At 55.5% G+C, this 21,613-nt stretch overlaps 6 protein-coding genes across 6 annotated transcripts; 3 read left to right on the top strand and 3 right to left on the bottom strand.

Moving 5' to 3' along the window:
• Positions 1 to 3,447: 3,447 nt before the first annotated feature.
• GCG54_00011379 (Mitosis inhibitor protein kinase wee1) lies at positions 3,448 to 7,170 on the top strand (the record flags this gene model as incomplete). Its single annotated transcript, XM_045411284.1, has 2 exons — positions 3,448 to 6,312; positions 6,364 to 7,170. 2 exons carry the CDS (start codon positions 3,448 to 3,450, stop codon positions 7,168 to 7,170), a joined length of 3,672 nt encoding a protein of 1,223 aa, XP_045268342.1.
• Positions 7,171 to 8,643: 1,473 nt separating this feature from the next.
• Positions 8,644 to 11,402, bottom strand: GCG54_00011378 (Spindle pole body component alp6; the record flags this gene model as incomplete). The annotated part of the gene is made up of 2 exons (XM_045411283.1): positions 8,644 to 11,176; positions 11,257 to 11,402. The coding sequence occupies 2 exons, from the start codon at positions 11,400 to 11,402 to the stop codon at positions 8,644 to 8,646; spliced, it is 2,679 nt and encodes an 892-aa protein (XP_045268341.1).
• A 684-nt stretch (positions 11,403 to 12,086) lies between these two features.
• Positions 12,087 to 13,616, top strand: GCG54_00011377 (uncharacterized protein; the record flags this gene model as incomplete). Its single annotated transcript, XM_045411282.1, has 4 exons — positions 12,087 to 12,321; positions 12,379 to 12,668; positions 12,730 to 12,841; positions 12,892 to 13,616. The coding sequence occupies 4 exons, from the start codon at positions 12,087 to 12,089 to the stop codon at positions 13,614 to 13,616; spliced, it is 1,362 nt and encodes a 453-aa protein (XP_045268340.1).
• A 662-nt stretch (positions 13,617 to 14,278) lies between these two features.
• GCG54_00011376 (Acyl-CoA ligase azaF) lies at positions 14,279 to 16,036 on the bottom strand (the record flags this gene model as incomplete). The annotated part of the gene is made up of 2 exons (XM_045411281.1): positions 14,279 to 14,356; positions 14,414 to 16,036. 2 exons carry the CDS (start codon positions 16,034 to 16,036, stop codon positions 14,279 to 14,281), a joined length of 1,701 nt encoding a protein of 566 aa, XP_045268339.1.
• A 2,052-nt stretch (positions 16,037 to 18,088) lies between these two features.
• On the top strand, positions 18,089 to 19,188 carry GCG54_00011375 (NADH-ubiquinone oxidoreductase 24 kDa subunit; the record flags this gene model as incomplete). Its single annotated transcript, XM_045411280.1, has 3 exons — positions 18,089 to 18,211; positions 18,404 to 18,694; positions 18,817 to 19,188. The coding sequence occupies 3 exons, from the start codon at positions 18,089 to 18,091 to the stop codon at positions 19,186 to 19,188; spliced, it is 786 nt and encodes a 261-aa protein (XP_045268338.1).
• Positions 19,189 to 19,584: 396 nt separating this feature from the next.
• GCG54_00011374 (uncharacterized protein) lies at positions 19,585 to 21,327 on the bottom strand (the record flags this gene model as incomplete). Its single annotated transcript, XM_045411279.1, has 1 exon — positions 19,585 to 21,327. One exon carries the CDS (start codon positions 21,325 to 21,327, stop codon positions 19,585 to 19,587), a length of 1,743 nt encoding a protein of 580 aa, XP_045268337.1.
• Positions 21,328 to 21,613: the final 286 nt, after the last annotated feature.

Below are 21,613 nucleotides of genomic sequence, written 5' to 3'. Positions count from 1 at the left end.
TATTTTTTTATTTTTTTATTAGAGGAAACCTTGTAAGCCGCTGCCGCGCCCGAAGTGTTAGATCATCAAGACCATTCCCAATGTTCCGGACTTTCTTGCGCTAATGGGCAGAAAATGAGATTTCAGGGAGAAAAAGACAGCGGGGAGGAGACTTCTGGTTTCTTGGAATGGGAGGACCGGTCGGTGGACCATTCAGCACTGGCGTCTTTCTGGAAGCCGAGCTGGAAAGCTAGATGTTGCCTGTCGCCTGGAGCTTTTCAATGTCGAACACAATGGGCAGGTCCCAAGTCGCAGGTCACGATGAAGACAGAAGCGAAATGATTGCGGTCGCAAGCATGAAATCGTAATATCGGGCGCAATCAATCGCGGACCCTGTCATCCCCCCCATTGAACGATGGACAGTAAAACGGATAGGAAAAGTGACCGATGTGCATAATCGCAGGGTCCGGGTATCTGAGAGGTATGCCGCTGGTAGGTGGTGAGGCAAGCACGCAAGGTTGGATGCTGTTTGGCGGTGGATGGCGATGACGGTGGTGACGGTGGTGACGGTGGTGACCGTGGTAGTAGCAGCCTCAGCCGAATGCTCAGCTACGCCGTAGGGACCGAAGGGCGCTGTGCTGATGGGTACTCGCAGAACTGGTGGTGAGGCTCGCAAATAATAAGTATTGTTGACATTGGCGAACAAAACAAAAACATTTTTTGTTTTGTTTTGGTCTCGGCTGTGGCTTGTCGCGTTTGTTTAGTGGCCTGGCTCCATCGTCCATGGATCATCCGTCCTGCCACTTTGATGATGAACCCACCTTTTGCCGCTGCCCGACAGTCGCAAATGCAGTCATTGTTCTCCGCAAGGTGATGATGCTGAGGTGCGTCTTGACATAGCGAAGCTAGAAAGAGGGTAAGAGTCAGAGGAGCGTTTCGCTGCGTCTGGATGGGGAGCGTCAGCGTCAAGCGGACAAGTGGCAGTCGAATCGTGGCTTTAAGACCAGGGACCAGTTGACACTGCAGCAGCTACTGCAGTGTGCGAGCGACTGATCAAGGCACACGGGATCCGGCCGGCGGGGAGGTGAGGTGGTAGGCATGCACGAGGTAAGGCCAGCACCGCAGGACCACAATCCACGACTGAGAATGGAACCTAGCAAAGAGGGGCACAGTCGCACAGGCGCCTTTTCCCTCAGGTCGACCGTCAGTGTGTTGGGACTGGAGAAACCCTGGTGGGAAGGCTCGCTCGCCTGTCGTCTGGTCTTTTACGTGCAAGATGCTGACCCTTGACTCCATGTAGTGTGCGGGTGGGCGGACGCTGCTGCATGTCGTGACGCACAGAACAGGAGGCCCAAGGAGAGAAAGATAGGGGCTCGACTGATGTTTCTCGCCTGCTCTCGGATTTCACTATGTTATTTCTTGTGTCAATTTTCGCTCCGTGAAGTGTGCTCATGAGGTGCGGCATGGCTGCATGAGACCTCAGACGCGTGGGCGGGACCCTGCAGGCAGAGGGCAGACGCAGCCAATGAGCGGTGCTGGTAGACGTCCGAAAAGGCATCCCCTGGGTTGTGTCCGGGGACGGCCCCTGGTCTATTTGGATGCCAGACCGTTGGGTTCGAGCATGTTAGTTGTTAGTGATGTCAGGGCGAGCGAGGGACGACGGGGGAGGGGGGGCTGCAGACACATTGTTGATTGATGTCTGATACTGGGCGACAAACGAACAACAAGAAGAAAGTCGACTGTCGGCTCCCGAATGCGAAGTCCAAGACATGATGAAGCCTCGGGATTCTTCATTTGAGACGTCTTCATGCCTCTCGAGGTTTTGTTTTTTCCCCAATCCGGGACCTGCAGGTGCGACAGCAAGCGACTTTGCGACCAGCTGCAGCCTCAGGTCGGTCTTTCCTTAGCAGAGTCCAGCCAGCCCCACCAGCTCCCGACGCGTCTGTCACGTGAATAGCCACCACCTTTCCTCTTTTGGAAGTCGTGTAAACAACACACACGCCACGCGCGCCATCGCGAAAAGCAGCAGCAGCGGCTTTCCAGGACTTGGGTCTTTTCTTTTCTCTCCGTTCCAAACCTGAACCATCCACTCAGCTTGCGTCCTCAGCGCCTGGAGCCACCCAGAAGGCTCCATTCTGACTGCGATCCCCCAGTGTGTGTCCAAGGCCTTTGACTGCCCGCCTGCCCTGTCCTGCCCTGTCCTGTCCTGTCCTGCCCATCTATCCCATCCCAACTTTCCCACCAAGATAGAGCAAGACCCAGGCCAGCCCACTATCAGCACTTCACCCACCCACTTTGTTGCGCGCGCAATTCACTTGTACTGGCGCATCCGCACCCGCTCCCGCACCCAACCACCCACCACCCACTCTCTCACACACAACCCGACGCACACACTTCACCCTCTTACACCGCGCATCCTTCCGCCTTCCTTTGCGCCCAAGTCTCGCCCTCTCTCACACACTCATCCTTTGCCTTCTGAGGGTGCCTGTCCTTGTCTGCAGTCTTCCAAGTTTACATACAAGGCCAACAAGAGTCAGAGATACCTTCGCTGCCCAAAGGTCTTTGCCACCCGCCTCACCCAACCAACCCTCACCACCAACACGACACGACACAACGCGAAAGAGAGAAAGGACCCCTACTTCCTCTCACCCTCACCCCAGCTCTCTCTTTTTCCTGGCCATGACTTGAAAGAGTCGCCTGCCGATCACAAGTCGCGACACAAGCACAAGGGGAATGAAGATGCGAAGCAAGACGCATGCCTAACCGTTCCTGCTTGACATCCCCCCTCAGACCTTAGCGCCATGCAGTAGATGCACTTGCGCTCCCGTCCCGTCCCTTCTTCCTGGCCCTCCTCCCTTCTGCTTCCTGCCTGGGCCCTTCCCTCCTTTTCCACCCTTCAACTTCTTTCTGCAATACCACGTCCCACCAGCATCGAACCAAGAAAGAGGGCGCTCTTTCCGCCTATCCAGGCCTCATCGCCTCAACCACGTGTAACTGCTCCCACCTGAGGGAATCCCACCAGTCTCCTCCGTCCTATCAACAACCGCTTTGGGATAGGACCCCGAAACATCGACGATACACATTTCCGCGCGCGCCTCAGGAAGCTGCGCCCTCGTTGTCCGCATCTCTTCAGATCGTCGACACGTTCCCGTATAGACCAAACAACACACGCGCCATAGGCCAACCGCCACTCCTCGACTCGACTCGAATCGACACGACTTATCTCCATCGATCGCACCTTTGCTCCACCACCACCTACGCCGAGCAGCTAGCGAAACAGTATTCCGACGACTAATACCCAGCGACAATTTGCTCCCTCCCAGGATTGATTGATTCATTGCTTGCTGCGAAGATACACCAACATCACGGCGCTCAGCTCTTTGTATTTTGACAGCGAATCCCAAGAAAGAGAAAAAAAGATAGACCACACAACAAAACAACACACTCAAAGAACGCCATCCAACCAACATGTCGTTCTCCAACAGCAGCGGAGGAACACTCACTGTTCCCAGCCCGACACATGTCCACCATGTGGACGTGCTTGCCTCCTCTGTGAGGGGCCTGAGAAGGTCACTCTCCAGATCACCCTCTAAGTTCAGCCTGGCGCGCACCAACTCTCTTGAGAGCACCGATAGCTCTCACAGCGGATCCCACACACCAGTCCAGCAGCAATCGCCATGCCGACGATACACACCAACACCAACACCACCTAGTAGCAGCGGCAGCAACAGTGGCATCAGCGGCCTGCAGGACCAGCAACCCCTCAGTTTTACCCCAGCTGGCCTTCCTCCTTCCATGCTGACCTCTACTACGCCCCTGAGCTCGCCTCCAAGCCTGGCCACGCCATTCCGCCCCAGCGTCCGCCTCTCTCTGCGCTCTGCAAAGTCATCCAAGGTGACGGGCAGCCCTTCGCGGCCAGTAACTCGACTTCGAACTTCGCCTAAGTCACCTCTCAAGCGCGCTCTGAATGCTACTTCGGACTCGGGAAATTCTACTCCTTCTTGCCCCTCATCTGCTTCAAGCTCCGAGAGCCCCGGCCAGGAAAACAACGGCCAGGTCAGCCCGCTGTCCAGATCGAACTTTCAAAAATCATCACGCCACAGTTTCCATCTTGACGGCACTGGTCACGCTCAGCAAGCGAATATTTTCAGGTCGATCGAAGGCCAGGGCGATTCGCAGGCAGTCCCGGGATCAGGCGCACTGAAGCGCAGCGACGCCATCATGAATCTGGACCAAGCTTCACTCGGCAGCCCGGTCGCGAAGCGCCGCAGTTTGCATGGAATTTCAAGTTTTGGCCAGACCACACCTGATTTCAACATTTTTGACAACAACGCCAATACCAACAACAGCAACAGCGGCACCCCGGGCAAGACGAATTTTGACATTCACGACGAAGCCAACCGCGAGTACGAGCTCTTTGGATCATCCGGCTCTTCTTCAAACCGGGACCCTCTCCCTTCACCGACCCCGCCTCCCCAGGCCCCGCGCCGGACTGGATCACTGCGCAAGTCCACCCTCCAGCAAAGACAACACGACCGGAGTTCCTGGGGACGTCGGTCAGGTGCAAACCACCTGGCACAGATGAGCGGAGACTTTTCAACGCCCAACAGCAAGAACAGGCCGCGCCTGTCAATGGATCAGTTCCTTCCCCCTCAAGCTCCCCGTGACAGCCTGTTCTCATCGAACCCGCCGTTGCCCAACCCTTCCGCTCACCCAATTGAGCGCTCATCCCACCAGCCTCACCCGCTGTCTAAGACGCTGGTCACTTCAACATCGGGAAATAGCCTGGAGGAGCAGAATAACAGCATGCCTCCTCCGTCGCTCTTCGAGAAGCCCCGCGCTCCCATCAACTTCGCAAAGTCGATGCCTTATGGCTCTTCTCGCCCCTCCTTCATGCAAGAGGATAACAACGAGAATGTCACTCCCTTCAAGGCGGCCAAGCCTTGGGCCGGAGCTTTCATGTCTACGGGCCTTGTCTCCAAGGTCAACCGCAACCCCGAGGAGTTCGACAACAAGCTAACCATGCCCGACACTCCCTGCAAGAAGCCCACCAACGGCTTTGCCACCTTTCCACCGCCGCCTGGCAGTGTGATGAAGAAGAACAACCGCTACTCGTTCGGTGGGATGCCATCAACCCCTTTTAACGCACCGGGAGCTCCATCATCTCGCAGCACATTTGGCAACCCAGGAAAGGGTCTTGGCATCTTCCAGCGTATGGGATCGCGCCACGCCCGCCGAGGCAGTGTCTTGAGTTTGGATGATGATAAGAAATTCTCCCTCGACACCAACTTCAACGTCGACCTCTCAGCTGCTACTACTGACGCCCCCCCGACACCCACAAAGCAGGGTCTCACCCCTAGCTTGAGCAACCTGAGTGAGCAGAGCATTGAGAGCCCCAGCGCTAAGAGATCATTGCCCTTTTCCGCCGTTCGACCAATGATCTCCAGAGAATCTACTGGTGAGTGTACTCCAGAGAGAAAGTCCAACGACAGGAGCGCCAGTGGTCCATTGTCAAGCTCTCCCCTTGGCGCCACTGGTTCTCCGACCAGCGGACTATCTCCTACTTCGCGTCTTTCCTTGCCGTCGTTTGGTCGTTCGAGATCCTGTCGGGGCTTCAGCGCCCCTTCGCCTTTACGGACTCGGTTTTGTCCCTCGACTTTTGAGCCTCAGAAGGACATGTTGGCTAAGATTACTTCTCACGATATAGCTAGCCCAGTTGAACAGCGCTCTCCTCGAACCCCCTCTACGCACATGGTCATTCCTGACGCCAGCTGTCTCTCGATTTCTAACCCACCTGAGCCGAGGAGCGTAGCTGCTCCATCCACCCCCTCTGGACGCGATTCTTTCCAGAGTACCACGACTCAGCTCATGACCCCAGTCAATGTCCGCGGCGGTGCTGATGTTGATGACTCTCTCTACTCTCGCTTCGACAAGGTTGAGGTGGTTGGTAAGGGTGAATTCTCCTCCGTCTACCGGGTGGTGAAGTCTGGCTACTCTCGCGCTTCCTTCCTCTCCGTGTTTAGTGGAACACCCACGAAGAACTCTCGCGAAAGCCCTGAGCCCGACCGCATCTACGCTGTCAAGAAGGCTCGCCGTCCGTTCACGGGGCCTAAGGATCGCCTAGCCAAGTTGAGAGAGGTCCAAGCGCTACAGGCCTTGACTCACGCTGACCATGTGCTTCACTATGTCGACAGCTGGGAGGCCAACCAGTACCTGTATATCCAGACCGAGTTCTGTGATGAGGGCACGCTGGACAAGTTCCTGAGCAATGTCGGCCGCAAGGGCAGACTGGATGATTTCCGTATCTGGAAGGTCATCCATGATATTGGCCTGGTAAGTTGACCAGACTTTCCTCGGCAGTTGACATGACTAACTAGTATGTAGGGTCTGCAAAGCATTCACGAGGCTGGGTTCATTCACCTCGATTTGAAGCCCGCTAACATTCTCATTACCTTTGAGGGTATCCTCAAAATTGGTGATTTCGGCCTGGCCACCGAGTGGCCTGCTGCTAAGGGCGTCGATGCCGAGGGTGACCGAGAGTACATTGGCCCCGAGATCCTCCGTGGCGAATTCAACAAACCCGCGGACATCTTCTCTCTTGGACTCATCACTATCGAAATGGCTGCGAACGTTGTTCTTCCTGACAATGGCCCTACCTGGATCGCCCTGCGTTCTGGTGACCTTTCGGAAGTCCCTAGCCTGACCTTCAGTGCCACCACCACGACTAGTGCTCAACGCGACGCGGCTGGAGTGCCGAACATGCTGTCCTTTGATGACCCTCTTCTGGCTCAAACCAGCGCTCCCGATATCAGCCTTCACTCTGGAATTGCCCCTACCAGAGTCAACGTCGTGATGGACGATTCAAGCAGCCCCTTCATCACCCGCAAGCGCACTGAGCTGAGGTCGCCCCCCGACTTCATGAGCGATCCTTTCCACCCCAGCTCACTCGACCAGATCGTCCGTTGGATGATTCGACCCGAACCGAGTGAGCGACCTACTATTCAGCAGCTGCTGTCGACTCCTGCGATGACCTGGGTCGCAGATCGTCGCAGATCAGCCGCAACCGTCTTTGAGGGCGTGTGGGGACCCAGCGAGTCCACCTCACTCCCCACTTTGATTGACGAAGCCTTGATTAATGAGACGATCGAGGAAGCCGTCATTGACGAAGACACCGAAATGATGGACGTTTAAGCACGTCTACCTACTTGTATAGCCGCATCGACGGCTCACACATTTCTCTCGCCTCCGAGCACCATCGGAGCGCATGGGGATTTTGCGAAATGTCTGGATTTTACGATTCTGGCTGCATCGCTGTTCAAGTGGATACGGCGAAATCGTGTTGGAATCATAGCAAGGGCGTTGGAAGGCGAGCATATACTTCGCTTTGGCCTTTGAAAACTACCTTGTTGCGGCGGCGTTCACTTACGACATAACGATGCTACGGTTCAGCCTAACGATCAGCTCCGTGAGGCCTGCAGCGTATATTGCGTTTGTGTCTTTTTCTGATTGTACGCTTGGCGACATTTCACGATATGAACCCGCTGGAACCGACATCCTTCCAACAACGTTCTCAACATACCCTATTGATGGATATTGCTTCCACAGCATCATCAACGAATTGTTTCGAAACGATTTGAAAGTTTAACGGCTTGGAGGCATCGCTCAGCACTTGACTGAGCATTTCCTCTGTCTGCCCCGGCCTTTGAAAGACTTTCGTGTATAGACTAGATCTGGATTCTTTCGAGGAGTGCCTGAAACGGCACCGGCTCCGCAACAATCTGGCGTCGAGGACGGAAACAAAAAGGGAACCAGGAAAAAGGTTTCCTCTGTTAGAGGCCTTAGAGACACGGAACGTCTCTTGGCAAAAGGTATCATGCGGCGATGACGGTTACAGGGTTTTTCACGAACACTAGGGCCTTCCTGAAGGAGGTCAATACTGCATTGTACGCAAACACATCATGTATATATGGGTAATCCTGTCAGAGCATCGACCAGCGATTGTAGGAGTGGAGGAGCAGAGCAAAGGGCTTCTTGCCTGCCCTCGGTTGTCGTTTTCTTTTCCTTTTTTATTTCTCTCTCTTGTGAGAATACTGCATGGTAACCGTATCAAGCGGCTTTACCCAAAGATCAGATAGATCATCTCCTGGCCAGACTGCGCCTATTCCCTTTGTCTTTTGGGGGTGGGGTTGGGATTTCTTTGGCTCATGATTCCATGACGAAATGGCATGATAGTTATGAAGTTTCCATTTTAAATTCTTGGGCTCTCTTTTCTCGGTGGTGAAGTGAGGTGTGGTAGTAGAGAACTCGGTAATACGGAATCTTGATGTGTGCAGCATTCGGCATAAGACAGCATACATGGTGGACATAATCACTAATCAGAGACAGGTTGGCATGATGGGTAATTTGTCGTCATTCATAGGTACCTTCCGTCTGTACGCGGAAAATTCCAATCAATCTAAACACCTCCCGTCCCATCCTGTATGCAACGCCAAAGTCCTACGCTTGATCGAGTGCCTGTATCATGGAATGTAAAAGTCCTCCATAACACGCTCAAAAGGCCGCAAGCACTGGCGCGGCCGGACTCATCAGTCAACAATGCCCCTTTCGTTATGCTCGCTACGAACGCCGACTTCGCCGAGCGTATCGGAGAGACAGACGCCTTTCTCACGCCCTGGATGTATTCGCCGAGGCAGTTGACGTTGTTTTAGCCTTCCTCCTTGATGGTTGGTAGACATCGTTAAAGTTCATCGCGACTCCGAGGAAACGCATGTCGACGTCGGGCTGGTAGGCAAGGTCTCCGAGGAGGATCTGTAGACGGGAGCGGAACGAGGTACCGAGATGGCGCAGACGTTCCTGAAGTACCGGGAACTCGGACGCGACCGCATGGTTGTCATCATCACCGTCGGGGCCGGGTGTCGATGCCTTCTTTTGGTGTCGAGGAGCTCGGGTCGAGATGCGCATGACATCGGCCTCTTGACGCCGCGTAAAGTCGGAAACGCTCCAGCTGTAGAGACCATCGACGGAGTCACGGTAGCTGAGCATGGCGCGTAGGAGGTCGCCGAGCTGTGCTAGGTACGAGCCGCGGTCATCTTCCCCGGTAGCTGTTTCGGCGTGACGAACGCTGCGCCGAGCGCCGAGAAGACCTTTGTGTGTGATGTCGTTTAGGTATCGTGTGTGTGCCTTGATGAGATCGTCAAGGGTGCACCCTTCGCGGTGAATGCGCTTCTGGAGCTCGTTCCAGGATGATTCGATGACTTCAAAAAGGATGTAGTATTGCAGCTGGCCAATGAAGTGAATCATTTCTGCGAGAACACCCCGAGTCGATTTCCATGTCTGAACCACGACAGGGTCTGAGTTCTGGAGCACGCCGCGGGAGCCTGTCATGCACTTGCGCCACGTGGAAGCCAGAGCGAACTCGACACGCTTGATGCGCCAGAGAAAGTTGAAGACCTTGAGATACTGGCGGTTACCCCAGTCGGTGACAACGACGTCGACAGGCGCATCAACTTTGTATTCGAGAGTGAAGCAATCCCATCCAATGTCCCCGTGTGACAGCTGGAGCATACGAGCGTCAAGACGCCGCAGGACTTCAGGTGAGTCATATTGCGCGTTGGAGCCGCGAATAGCATGCTCGAGCTGGGCTGTAAGTGTATGGCGGTATTGTGCGCCAGCAGGGCGATCCAGATTCGCGGCCAGAGACTCCATGAGGAGTGCAATGAAATCTCCTTGTCCAAGGAGGATATAGTTCTTGAGAGCCTGTAGATGCTCGAATAGATGGAACTTGTTCGCCATCAAGTCAATCAAACGCTTCATCGTAGTCTTATAGGCTTCGTCGATCCAAGCCTCGAGTGTCGCTGTGTCGCCATAGCGCAGCTCCTTCGACGCAGCCTTGGAGTAGTCTTCGACCCATTGTGAATCGCCGCAGCTGTGTCTGATGAAGTTGAGAGACTTGCCAATTAGGAAGACTTTCTGTGCGAAGTCTTGAGTGATGATACTAGGAATCATGCCCTTATCAATCTCGTACTTGTCTTCCCAGACACTGCTTCCGCCAGTCTTTGGTTCGTCTGTCTGCTGCTGCTCCTTGACGAAGAACTCGCAATAGGGGTCGAGAAGCTCGCCGTCATAAATCCACCGGCGCAAAATGTCATAAAACGGGCGTGTGACATGAACCAAAAGACGTTCGGCAAATGCCGCAACCATAGGATCTCCATGTGATGACGAAAACCCATGTATGAGCGAGATCAGCTGACCGCCTCGCCTGCTTTCTGACTCTTCAGCAATGAGACTCATCAGTCTCAGCCCCATTGTCGCCTCGCGCGTCCATACTACGCATCGTTTCAAGGTTACTCCCGCCTTGCCAATGCCGCCTCTTGGCGCTGACTCGTCCAATGAAGAAAGGGCTCTGCGAATTTGTCCCTCGAGGGTCGCTACGAGGCTGAGATATGCCCGCAGCTCACCGCCTATCGCGGCTCGAAGACTCTGTCGAAGTAACCCTTGAGCAGGTGACTTTACAAAGGCTTCCAGACGTCGGTACAACAACGAAGGCTCGGAAACCGTGTGCAGAAGGGATATTATTGGCGATGGTAATGTCGGGGGCAACACCACGGTATCTGGTTTTGAAAGTGGGAGCGTAGTGGATGATAGACCTTGGAGTGTGAATGGCAGGTCCCTCAGCAGGACTGTTTCTGATGGTTCGATGTCGGTATAGTTGTCGGCCAACAGTGTCGACTTTAATGCCACCTGCCTCTTGTTCGACTCGGCCTCTTCCGTTTCCTTTTCCTTTTCCTTTTCTTTTTCCTCGGGTTTTCTTTCGTCAACCGACTTCTTCCTGGCATTGTTCGGAGGAAACTTCTTCAGGCCCTCAGGAGCGAAGGCGTCATTGAACTGTTCTTCTTCTCTTGAGATTGGCGTAGAGGTCATGGACTGCCCCCTCTCATGGTTTCTGGACGGCTCGCGCGGCGCCTGGGAAGGAGGCTTCGGCGGGGGGAGGGGTAGTGGCTCATTTGGATCTGGAGAGTCGGCAAGCTGGTAGAGGAGGTATAAGATAGCCCACTTCTGGCCAAGCACCGGTAGAGAGAGGAGGCGCGTATAGAGGTTCGAGAATCGTAAGGCTTGGCTTGGGTTGCTCTGTATGAGCTTTCGCTTGATCAGGTCGGAAGCGTGGTTAACATCGGAGGAAATGGCGGGGGACGCAGGGCTGGGCAGTGAATTTGGGTCAGCGATAGTCGATAAGTGAGATAGAAGGCTGGAGACTCCAAAAGTGGTGAATATTCTTACCCGTCCAAGATTGATTTGACCAGGTCAAAGCAGTTGTCATGCCTTTCCTGAGCAGCAGCGTCGTCTTCGTGGGGATCGTTGGGTACCAGGTGTGCGATCAGGCTGTCGACAGCGCCAGCAATACGATGCTCGCGGTTGGCCGACATGATGGCATCGCCAGTGGCTGTCTCCCTCAACAACAAGCAAAAGTCTCAGGTCTCTAAGCACAGAGGGGGTTGAAAGGAGTCTCGACGCAGGAAACCAAACGCGGGACGTTGATTGTCGTAAATCGCATAGGTTCTGGTGGTGTATTTCCAGCAGTTGGCCGCTGAGGGACGCGCCGGACGCGACTTCGTAGTATTCCCTGTGCCATTCGCAAGCAGCTCCCAGGGGGGGTTAAGAGCAAGTGGTCAGGGCGTCAATCCAGGTGCCGAGTACCTGCTTCACCACACAAGGTATTCGAACTAGGCGGTACTGGTTACTTCTTCCCCAGGCTCGGTCCCCCCCTGTGTTTGTCGTCAGACCAGGTGGGCAAAATTTCCTACAACAAATGCGCAGCAGGTCAATCGCATCTTCCTCCACTAGCAGTAGACGAGTCGTCGGACCCGATCAACCTCATCCCGACCTTCGCCATCACGCCTGCACCCGCAGCATGGTCCGTTCATCAAGATAACGCCAGATCCGTGATCGCATCCTCTCCGTCTTTCGATCCATGCTACTCATGACCACATATTCTCCATTGCGCCGAGTCCTGCCCGCCGCCGCCGCCGCTGCTGCACGCGACTGTCGCTCTTCTCCACTAATACGCCCAACACCGAGGACGTGATCTGCCCTTCTGGCATCCCGTCGCAATGCCCGACATCGACCCCGCGGCCTTGAGCAGCCGCCCATCCGTCAACCTTTCCACCCCGACATTATCCAACAAGTCAATCACTGTCCAGCCTCCGGGTTCTATCAAAGCAGCCAAAACCAGCCAGATTATTCCCGCCCGCATTGACCTTGAGCCGCTCTATACCGCTCTGAAGCAAGCCATTGGCCCGGAAGCATGGATCGTGTACAAGGAGTCGACAACGGAGTTCCTCATCGGTACGCAACTCTAAACTATCGGCGCATCCTTCTTCTTGTGCTGACAACCAGAAACAGGTCGGTTGAACCAGACTGAATATACGGAACGTATCGATCCCATCCTCGTCTCCCCCAATGGCGAAAAGGAGCACCTACATAACCAGCTGATTGCTGCGATATACGGCAATGTGACGAGGGAGATGCCAGATCAGGGGCTCGCCCCTTGGGTCAGCGCCAATGACAAACCCACTGCTCCCGTCGGTAGCAAGCCTGTATCAGGCGATGCTGCTGAACGTCGGCTCAAGGGCGATGTCATGCAACTTCCCAGCAAAGACAGGCGGCGCATCAAGGACCTGGCGTCCAACGATGTGGGTTACACAATGCCCCCTACATGGCAAATTATGTCTCTGACTTTCTACTTCTTCGCAGTTCGACCCCCATGAGAATCTGGCCAGCGTCTTCTTGGATAACCACCGACGACAGACCAAGACTGCCGAGGTACCACCCAGCGCAGGAGGTATAGGTGGTATTAACAAGATGAGTAAGTGCAACATGCACCTATCGGTCGCTCAGTGCTAACTAGACCGCCAGACTTTGACCTCGAGATCCGCAAGCGCTTCGCCCAACCTCTGGCTGTCGAATCAGGCGAATTTCCAGATGCGCAATTAATTGAGGGCAGAATGTTACCATTCTGTTACGAGGCCGGGCTTACAAACGGACATGTCTCTGATGCAGCGTACTTTATGTCTGTTGCAACAGAGACATTTATCAAAGAATCCCTGGCCGCCGTATTTTCGAAAACAAGAAGCAACGGACCAGGAGAAGGAGGCAATGCCGGCTTTGGTGCTGGCACAAATTGGATTCAGACGCACAAGTACCGCCGTCAGCTCGTCAAAGAGGAGGACGCGGCTTTGCGCGGCGATATGACGCGAGACAAGAGCGGTCTTTTGCCCATCGAGTCGAAGGCTGCAAGCGAACGAGGGCCGCTTGGTATGGCCGATGTTCGAATTGCCCTGGAAATGGCGGACAGCGGTCTTTCGCAATTTCCTATCATCAACACTGCAATCTCTTACGGCTACCGCGAGGGAGAGCTCGAAAACTGGCACGACTACACCTGGCTTCCTGGCTTCGAGGGACTGGGCGACGCTACCAAGACCGAGGGCGTTGACACTGGCCTTTCAGCTAAGCAGCAGTTGCCGAATGGGCATGTTGATGCCATGGAAATCGACTCGGAACCCTGGTGGGAAGGTGGCGATCCTCAGGATATGAGTGCCCTGGATTCAGTCCTGGATTCGTGCTTGGCCGTCGGTTCATAGTGTGGAACGCGGCTAGCACCACCCCCATGGGCTTCTCAGAGAGATTCGCTCTACTCTCAGCGTTTCATACGCACTGTCCATCCAATTCACCAAAATTGGGGGCAGATATGGGGATGGGACAGAGTACAGCGCGGAAGCCGTTCCAAACACCAGTCGGTGCGTGCGGCAAGACGGTAGGCTAGCCGTTGCCTTCCGTGAGTTGGGGGATTTTTCTTTGTCTTACGTCAAAATGCATCAGCATTAGCATTGGGCAGGGCGCAGTAGGGTTGCGTCTTTTTTCATCTCTCCATTTTGTATCCTTGCCACTTTTTTTTGCCCCTCATTTTACTATCGTTCAGGATATCGATGGGGAGTTGAGCATGCTTGATATATCGAAACACAAAGGGAGGAGGCGTTTATGGGTCTTTAGCCAAGGAAGGGGCCTGTACAATAGGGACGATACCCGGTTTGCTTGCGCCGCGAGAGCCACAAGTATAGGAAGGTGGCGAACGGTATAGGTCTAGCTAGCAACTTTAGAAGACGACTTATGTCAAACGTAAATACTCTTGGATACGAGTGCTCTCTCCCTCGGCTTGCCCCATGAAACGATGCGTAAGACGGAGGAGCCCTCATTTCTCGGTCGAATCTACCAAATACATGTCATATAAAAGTCCATATCCTCGTTACAATTTGGCCACAGGTTCGTCTCCTACTTCTTTCTTGGCCTGCTCTCTGAGAATCTTCCGCAGAATCTTTCCAGACTATAAAGACGTTAGCATATAGGAATTTGAGGGGTCACATATGTGGAGGGGTCATACCGGGTTCTTAGGGATGACATCCGTGAACGCTACGCCGCCCCTCAGGCGCTTATGCTTAGCGACCCTCTCCTCCAACCACTTCGCAATTTCTTCGCCGGAGGTGTTGGTTCCTGGCGACCGAACAACATACGCACGCGGAAACTCCTCACCGTTGATGGTGACGCCGATAACGGCTACATCAGCGATATCTGGACGCTCGAGGAGCAAAGCCTCAAGCTCTGCGGGAGCAACCTGGTTGCCCTTGACCTTGATAAGCTCTTTCTTGCGGTCGACGATGTAGAACAGGCCTCCCGTCTTGAACTCGTCGACGTATGCAATGTCGCCGGTCCGCAGCCAGCGGTTGCCCTCTGAGTCGGTGTCAATAGTCTCCTGGGTAGCCTTTGGGTTGCGCCAGTAGCCACGCATAACCGTGGGGCCCGTGACGAGAAGTTCACCGGGTACCTTGGGCTCGGTAATCTCCTTGCCGCTCTCATCGACGAGCTTCGCCATGTAGTTTGGCATGAGCTCGCCCACAGAGGAACTGCGCACCAACCGCGAGGGGTCCCATGTCATGGCTGTGCAAGTCACCTCAGTCATGCCCCAACCCTGGCGAACGATAAGATCGGGCTTCTTTAGTAACTTCTCGGCCTGCCGTGCAACGTCCTCGGCGAGCGGGGCGGCACCGGAGCCGACAGACTCGAGACTGCTCAGGTCGAATTTTGCGGTGATGGGGTGCTTGGTCAGGGCCACCAAAATGGGTGGCACACTGACGAGCTGGGTTACGCGGTAGCGCTGGATGTAAGTCAGCATCTTGACGAAGTCGAAGCCCGTCATGATGTAGACTGGAATGCCTTGCTTGGCAAAGTTGGCGACGAAGTATGTCTGAGCATATGCGTGGTATAGAGGCAAGAAGCAGAGCCCGACGGAGCGAGCAATCGAGGCCTCGTGATCCTCTTCCAAAGCCGAGACCTTGACGACACCGCATCCATTGGCAACGTAACTGTAGTGCGTGATCTCCACGCCCTTCGGCACACCAGTGGTGCCGGAGCTGTAGTTCAGACAGCAGGTCGTCGTGCGCGCATCCGCCGGCTCAACCCACTCGAACTTCTCTGCCTGGGCCTTTGGAGCAATCAGCTCCGTCCAGTGACGAGTGCCACCCCGCGCGGGCTTCTCGGGCTGCGATGACCCAGGGATTGTAGTATCGAACACAAAGACGTTGCTCGCTGGCATCTGGACCTCCTTGGCGGCAGCGAGAGCTGTGTCTAAGCTGCCCTCGGCAGCAACCATGAAGACGGCCCCGCTGTCTTTGAGCTGGTAGGCGAGTTCTCGAGGGACAAAAGTCGGGTTGGCGCCGGTGAAGATACCGCCGGCCATGAGGACGCCGATGAAGATGACGGGAAAGAAAAGGTTGTTCCCCGAAAAGAGGAGCACGCGGTCGCCTGGCTTGAGGCCGGCCTTTTGCAGGCCGATGGCGATCCGCTTTGCGACGAGACGGTAGTCGGCGAAGGTCAGGTAGTGCGTCTCTGGCCGGTCGGCATCATAGAAGGCCTTTCGGTCGGAGAGGGGCGCGGAGGAAGAGCCGAAGATCCATTTCTGGAGAGAGCAGTTCGGGATCGGCTCCGACCATCGTGACTTGATCGGCATCGTTGCGGTTGCGGGGAGTTGTTGGTGGAGGTAGTGGGATTCGGCCTTGAAGCTTGGAAAAGCGTCAACCCAACTTTTTCGACAGGCGAGCGAGCTCTATTTGAAGTGAGGGCCTGATAGGAAAAGTTCGAAATTCAATGGGAGCGTTGGAGCTTTCCCCGGACTTGGGACGGAACACGTCGTGCTCGGTTGGAGTTGTGAGCGTAGCAACGGCCACTTATGAAGGGGACCCTGCCGCAGTAAGGTTTGAGAGCTTCTATTGAGGCCCCAGTTTGAACAGAAGCCGAGGGACCCGTATCTGGACGATATAGTAATCTATCCGTTGTGTTTACTGAACTCGAGTCAGTGATTCGATACCCCAAGATACGATGAATGAGTGAGCCAAAGGCAACTTACTGAACCAGACCAGTCAACTGTGGGAAGTAGAGATACGGTCAGCCAACAACCACGATCTAACCTACACCGATTTTATTGAGAGGCGAGAGGGCAACAGGTATGGTCGACGAGGGTTAGCGAGCTTCATATAGCGACCAGCAGACCCGGGGCAGACGACAGCTCCAGCCTCCAGACGAGATAACCCCAGATCCCCGCGCCATGGCGAGCCAATGGCCATGCAATTGCCGCGAGACCGTGGCTTTCGGAGGCCAGTTTCGACGCATCTAAACCTGGGGGCAATGCCTTCGTGACGCTAGATTCTCCGCATTGCACCCCTGTCGATGCGGGGGTTAGTTAGGGGGGGAGCTCTCGTCGCGAATGGACGATGTTGGGACGAGCCGAGGCACGGCTAACGGAAAAGCTATCTCTGTGAGGGGAGGGAGGGTGAAGGAAAGGCCGCTTGTTACGTCCTGAATTGGTTTACAAGTCGTTTGTCTGCCAACCCTGCTTGGGACGGCGCCGCCACGCACCCAGAAAGATTGATGCCAAGTGCGGAGCTGAGAATGGGTCCGGCTCCGGAGTTTTCGCTAATTTCCAATGCGAGATGGAGGAGCAAGAATGCGGCACGCGGGGGAGAGCTTCTACCAGAGCCGCTTCTTCTGTGTTGTGTGTCTCGGATGTGGAAACGAAACTTCGGAGCCCACTGGTTGACTTGAGAACGTGCGCGGATCCAAGGTTCAAGACTCGAGTGTTACCTCTTTCTTAATCTTCTCCAACGCATCGCCGCCGAACATGATGGACGACGAAACACCTTCAATAGGCACCCCCAAATTGGGGTCACGAAGAACCGCGCACTTTGTACAAAAGCTGCAGTCCGGGTAATGGTTACACATAGCCAATCGGTGACATGACCCTTGACGTTCGCTGACAGGTCTGGGCTATGACACTTTTTCGTGCTGATAGGCAGTCCATGTCTCACCATTGAGCCTCCTCTCTCCGAGGTAAAACTCGGTTGTTTATTGTTTATCACTAGCTGCCATCATGCTTACGGCCATGCGTCTGCAAGTCGTTCAATCCGGTGTACGCCGGGAGCTGGCAGGTTCCCCATAATGCGGGTTTTGGGGTCATGGGTGCTGGGTAGTCCAGGTCCAAGACTGGTAGTCCACTACTCACTCGTCCCTGGTTTACGGTCTCTGTTCTCTTCTCTTGATGTAAAAGTCATTTGACCACTCGGGCAACGCAAGTCAATTGATTCTCCTGAACAGAAGCTAGACTATCCAACTGAGACCGAGATGACTTCGCTCAAAATTCTGATTTTCGGGGGACGCATCTTGGTCTGGGTCGGCATTGGTGAAAGATCTCAAATAGCTGTAAAAGATATCGACCCTTAGGACCCAGGCTGGTTGGTGATGACGGAAGATGCAGCAGCCGGGGACAAGACGGAGCTGATTGACGTCGAGTGGAGACAGGAAGGTCTGCATAACTCTTTTATGCAAACTCAATGACACCACGAAAATCTGCACAAGCGGGTTTCCGCACATTAGCCGGACAGACCAATCAGAGACATTGAATTATTCAAGCAACTCACGACTTTTGACCTCCCGGAATCCGAAGCGAACAGCAACCCATCACCACGCCCTCCGCCATCGCCAATTGAGCCAGCCACCATCCCTCGCAATGGCCTCCCGACTCGCCCCTCTCTTCTTCAGATCAGCCCTCCGCTCGACATGTCGAGCGGCGAGGCCCCAGATCCGCGCCCTCTCCGTCACAGCCGTCCGCCCCAGCGACACACTGCAAGTGGTAAGTCGCTCGCCCTCAGCCCGCCCTTCGACCTCATCCTCCTACCCCTTCGACCGGGACGTCAATTGCGTGTGCGATATGGATCGAACTGCCGCGCTGGGCGGAGAATGATTGGGGGATATCTGCTGTGCAAAGGGCAGCCTGCCACATGCCAAGACGCAGTAATGCTGACCTTCCGCTCCCCCTCTACAGCACCGCGACTCCCCCGAGAACAACGCCGAAGTCCCTTTCAAGTTCAACAAGGAGAATGAGGCCATCATCGCCGAGATCCTCAAGCGCTACCCACCCCAATACAAGAAGGCCGCCGTCATGCCCATCCTCGACCTCGGCCAGCGCCAACACGGCTTCACCAGCATCAGCGTCATGAACGAGGTTGCCCGCATGCTCGAGATGCCCCCCCAGCGAGTCTTCGAAGTCGCTTCTTTCTACACCATGTACAACCGCACCCCCGTCGGCAAGTACTTTATCCAGGCTTGCACAACAGTGAGTTCATCCCCGGCTTCTCATCCTAACTGCCGACATGCTCTCTGGGCCCAATAGATGTCGCAGACATGGAGGATTGTGCGAATGGAATGATGGACGCAATTTGCTTACTCTTTGGACAGACCCCTTGCCAGCTCGGCGGCGTCGGCTCCGACGTCATCGTCAAGGCTATCATCGACCACTTGGGCATCAAGCAGGGCGAGACCACAAAGGACGGCCTCTTCACCCTCCTCGAGGTCGAGTGCCTGGGCGCCTGCGTCAACGCCCCCATGATTCAGATCAACGACGACTACTACGAAGACCTTACTCCCGAGACCACCGTCCAGCTCCTCGACGCCCTCAAGGCCACCGCCTCTGCCACCGGCGGCGTCTCCGCCGCAAAGGTCCCCAAGCCCGGCCCTCTCAGCGGCCGCGACACTTGCGAGAACAGCAAGGGTCTGACGAACTTGACTGCTGAGCCGTGGGGACCCGAGACGACGAGACCCGATTTGTAAAGAAAGATAGAAAATTGGAGTGTTCGGGAATCAACGAGAGGTAGCAAGAGCGAAAAAGTACGCGCGGGCGGATGATGGAAGATGCCGAGGATAGGGCCGGGCGAATGGAATTTGAGCCAGTGGTTTTGGCTTGTATATAACTCACACATGTGCTGTATTCGTAACGCATGGGAAGACGGTTTTTAGAGACTCACGGCCCTCTTTTCCCCCCTGCTCGAAGCCGCGAATACGCGAATATTATGTGTGCATTATTCTTTGTTTGACATCAGAAATAATCTTGTTCAAATTGCTATGGACTTGTTCGGAGACTGCTCTGTTCTGTTTTGCAAAGCTGGGGAATATGCAACTGAAGTATAGGTGGTCTGTCTTCCGACGGGAAGACGATGTGTCTCATCCTCACTCGGGGATCCTCAGGATCCATCCGTCACGCAATCTCTTATTCTCCGAGCTCAGTCCTCCCCAGATGACCACGCCGCTCTCCTCGACGTCAGCCATTGGCGCCGCCGCGAACCAGCCACGCGGTGCAGGCTCGCCATCGTCATTATCATCGTCATAGGGCTCCATGGTAAGCTGCGTCCATCTGCCCTCGCCCGTCTGCCAGCCCATGCTGGACCACATGGCATCCCGGACGCTAGCGGCAGTCATGCCGAGAGGCGGGACCTGGAATGCCCACACATCGTCCCACATGGCGCCGGCGCCGGCATGGCCGTCCGAGCTTGGCTCCCGCTCGCCCATGATGAGCAACAGGTACTCACGGCCGGCGCCAACCGTTACAGCTTCCAGACCAGCCACGCTACGGGGGCCGGGCCATGTCTGGCCGGGAATAAGGTTGATCTCCTGCTCGCCAGAGTTGGCACCCTGGACAATACTTTGCCATCCGCCGCGACCGTGAACGGCAATCTCGCCCTTGGAAACGCCGTCATCAAAGGTATCCATCTCGAGGTGGATGAAGTCTAATTGTCCACCGAGCTCATTCTTGCCGTCGAACCCGCCAAAGCGGAACAGACGGCTCTTGCTCACACAGATGGCGGCACCTCCACGCGCCGGGCCGGGCGCAGAGGGGAGCTGGCTCCACACACGGCTTCGGACATCGAATGCCCAGAGGTCGTTGGTGCGCTCGCCGCCCGCCAAGCAACCACCGTGAACGAAGAAGGTGCCGTATCCCTCATCCTCCTCGTCGACGGCATTGGCGGCGAGATGGCCGACAATGGGGGCCTGAGGGATGCCAGTTTCGGAACTGTCCCCAAGAGCCCAGGTCTTCCAGGTCTGGGCACGGCGCGGGCGCTTAGGAGCGAAATCACGCGGGCGGTCGGTGGCAGCGGCAGAGTGGTAGCTTCGTGGTGAAGGCATGGGTAGGTTGGTTACGCCGGGAGCCGGGGGGACGGGGTCAAGGAAAGTCCAGGTGTTGGTACGAGTGTCGAAGACCCAGACACGGCCGGCCTCCTCGAGAGGAGCCAACTCTGGTCCTCCACGACCGCCAAAAACGAAGATGCGGCTGCCAATGACGGCGCTGGCGTGACCAACTCGAAGGCAAGGGACGTCGCCCAGAGCGGGTTTTTCAACACCCTTGCCCTTGTCCTTGGTGGTCTCCTCTTCGCTTTCCTCATCAGAGTCCTCCTCTTCAGAACTCTCCTCTTCGGACGAGCTCTCTTCGGCGGCAGGACCAGCTCCCGGGGAGGCCAACGACACCTCGTCAAGAAGCTGCTCCTTTTGGTCGGCCTTTTCTTCGATTGTCGGCGCGACGACCTTCTTCTTTTCGGCGGGGGCGGGAGCAGCAGCGGGGGCAGCATCGGCGGGCGGGGTGTACTGCTTCGGGGGTGCGGACTTGACCTTGTAGTAGTCGGCACCAGCGCTGTTGTACGGCAGGCGAAGGACAAGGACATCGTTATCTACCGGTTCGCGGGGGCTGACCTCGCCGCCGAAGATGTAAGCTGTGCCGTTGACGACGTTGACGGTGTGAGATGAGCGAGGCAGAGGAGGAACGTCAATCTTCTCCCAGGTGCCCTTCATGGGCTTGGGTCCAGAGCCCTGAGAGAGGGACGGCCTCTTCACCTTGACATTGGGCATGTTGGGGAGATTCTGGGGGATGTTCTGGAGAATCTCCGTCGTCCGACGCTTGAGAGCACCAAAAGACTCCATGATTGCGGTGGTGATGGGAGCTCCGAGAAGGATGGGGTATCAATGGGGGAAGGTGGAGAGATGATGTTCGATTGAGTGGGCGAATTGCGTGAATATGAAGTCGGGATTATGTGCTGACTGTTGCTGCTGATGGACCGGCGCTGGCGGCGGGCCTTGATGATATGACGTAGCGAAGCGCTTCTCACCTCAGCTTTTGGGGGGTTGTTTGTGGGCAGTGAAAGCAAGCTCCGGATGCGGAAGCAAGCAGGAAACGTCGGACCCTGAAGACTTTATGAAGGAGAGAGGT

Source organism: Colletotrichum gloeosporioides (genome assembly GCF_011800055.1).
Source record: "Colletotrichum gloeosporioides strain Lc1 chromosome Unknown consensus_17, whole genome shotgun sequence".
NCBI lineage: Eukaryota > Fungi > Ascomycota > Sordariomycetes > Glomerellales > Glomerellaceae > Colletotrichum > Colletotrichum gloeosporioides.
This window is presented reverse-complemented; position numbering and strand designations above follow the sequence as displayed.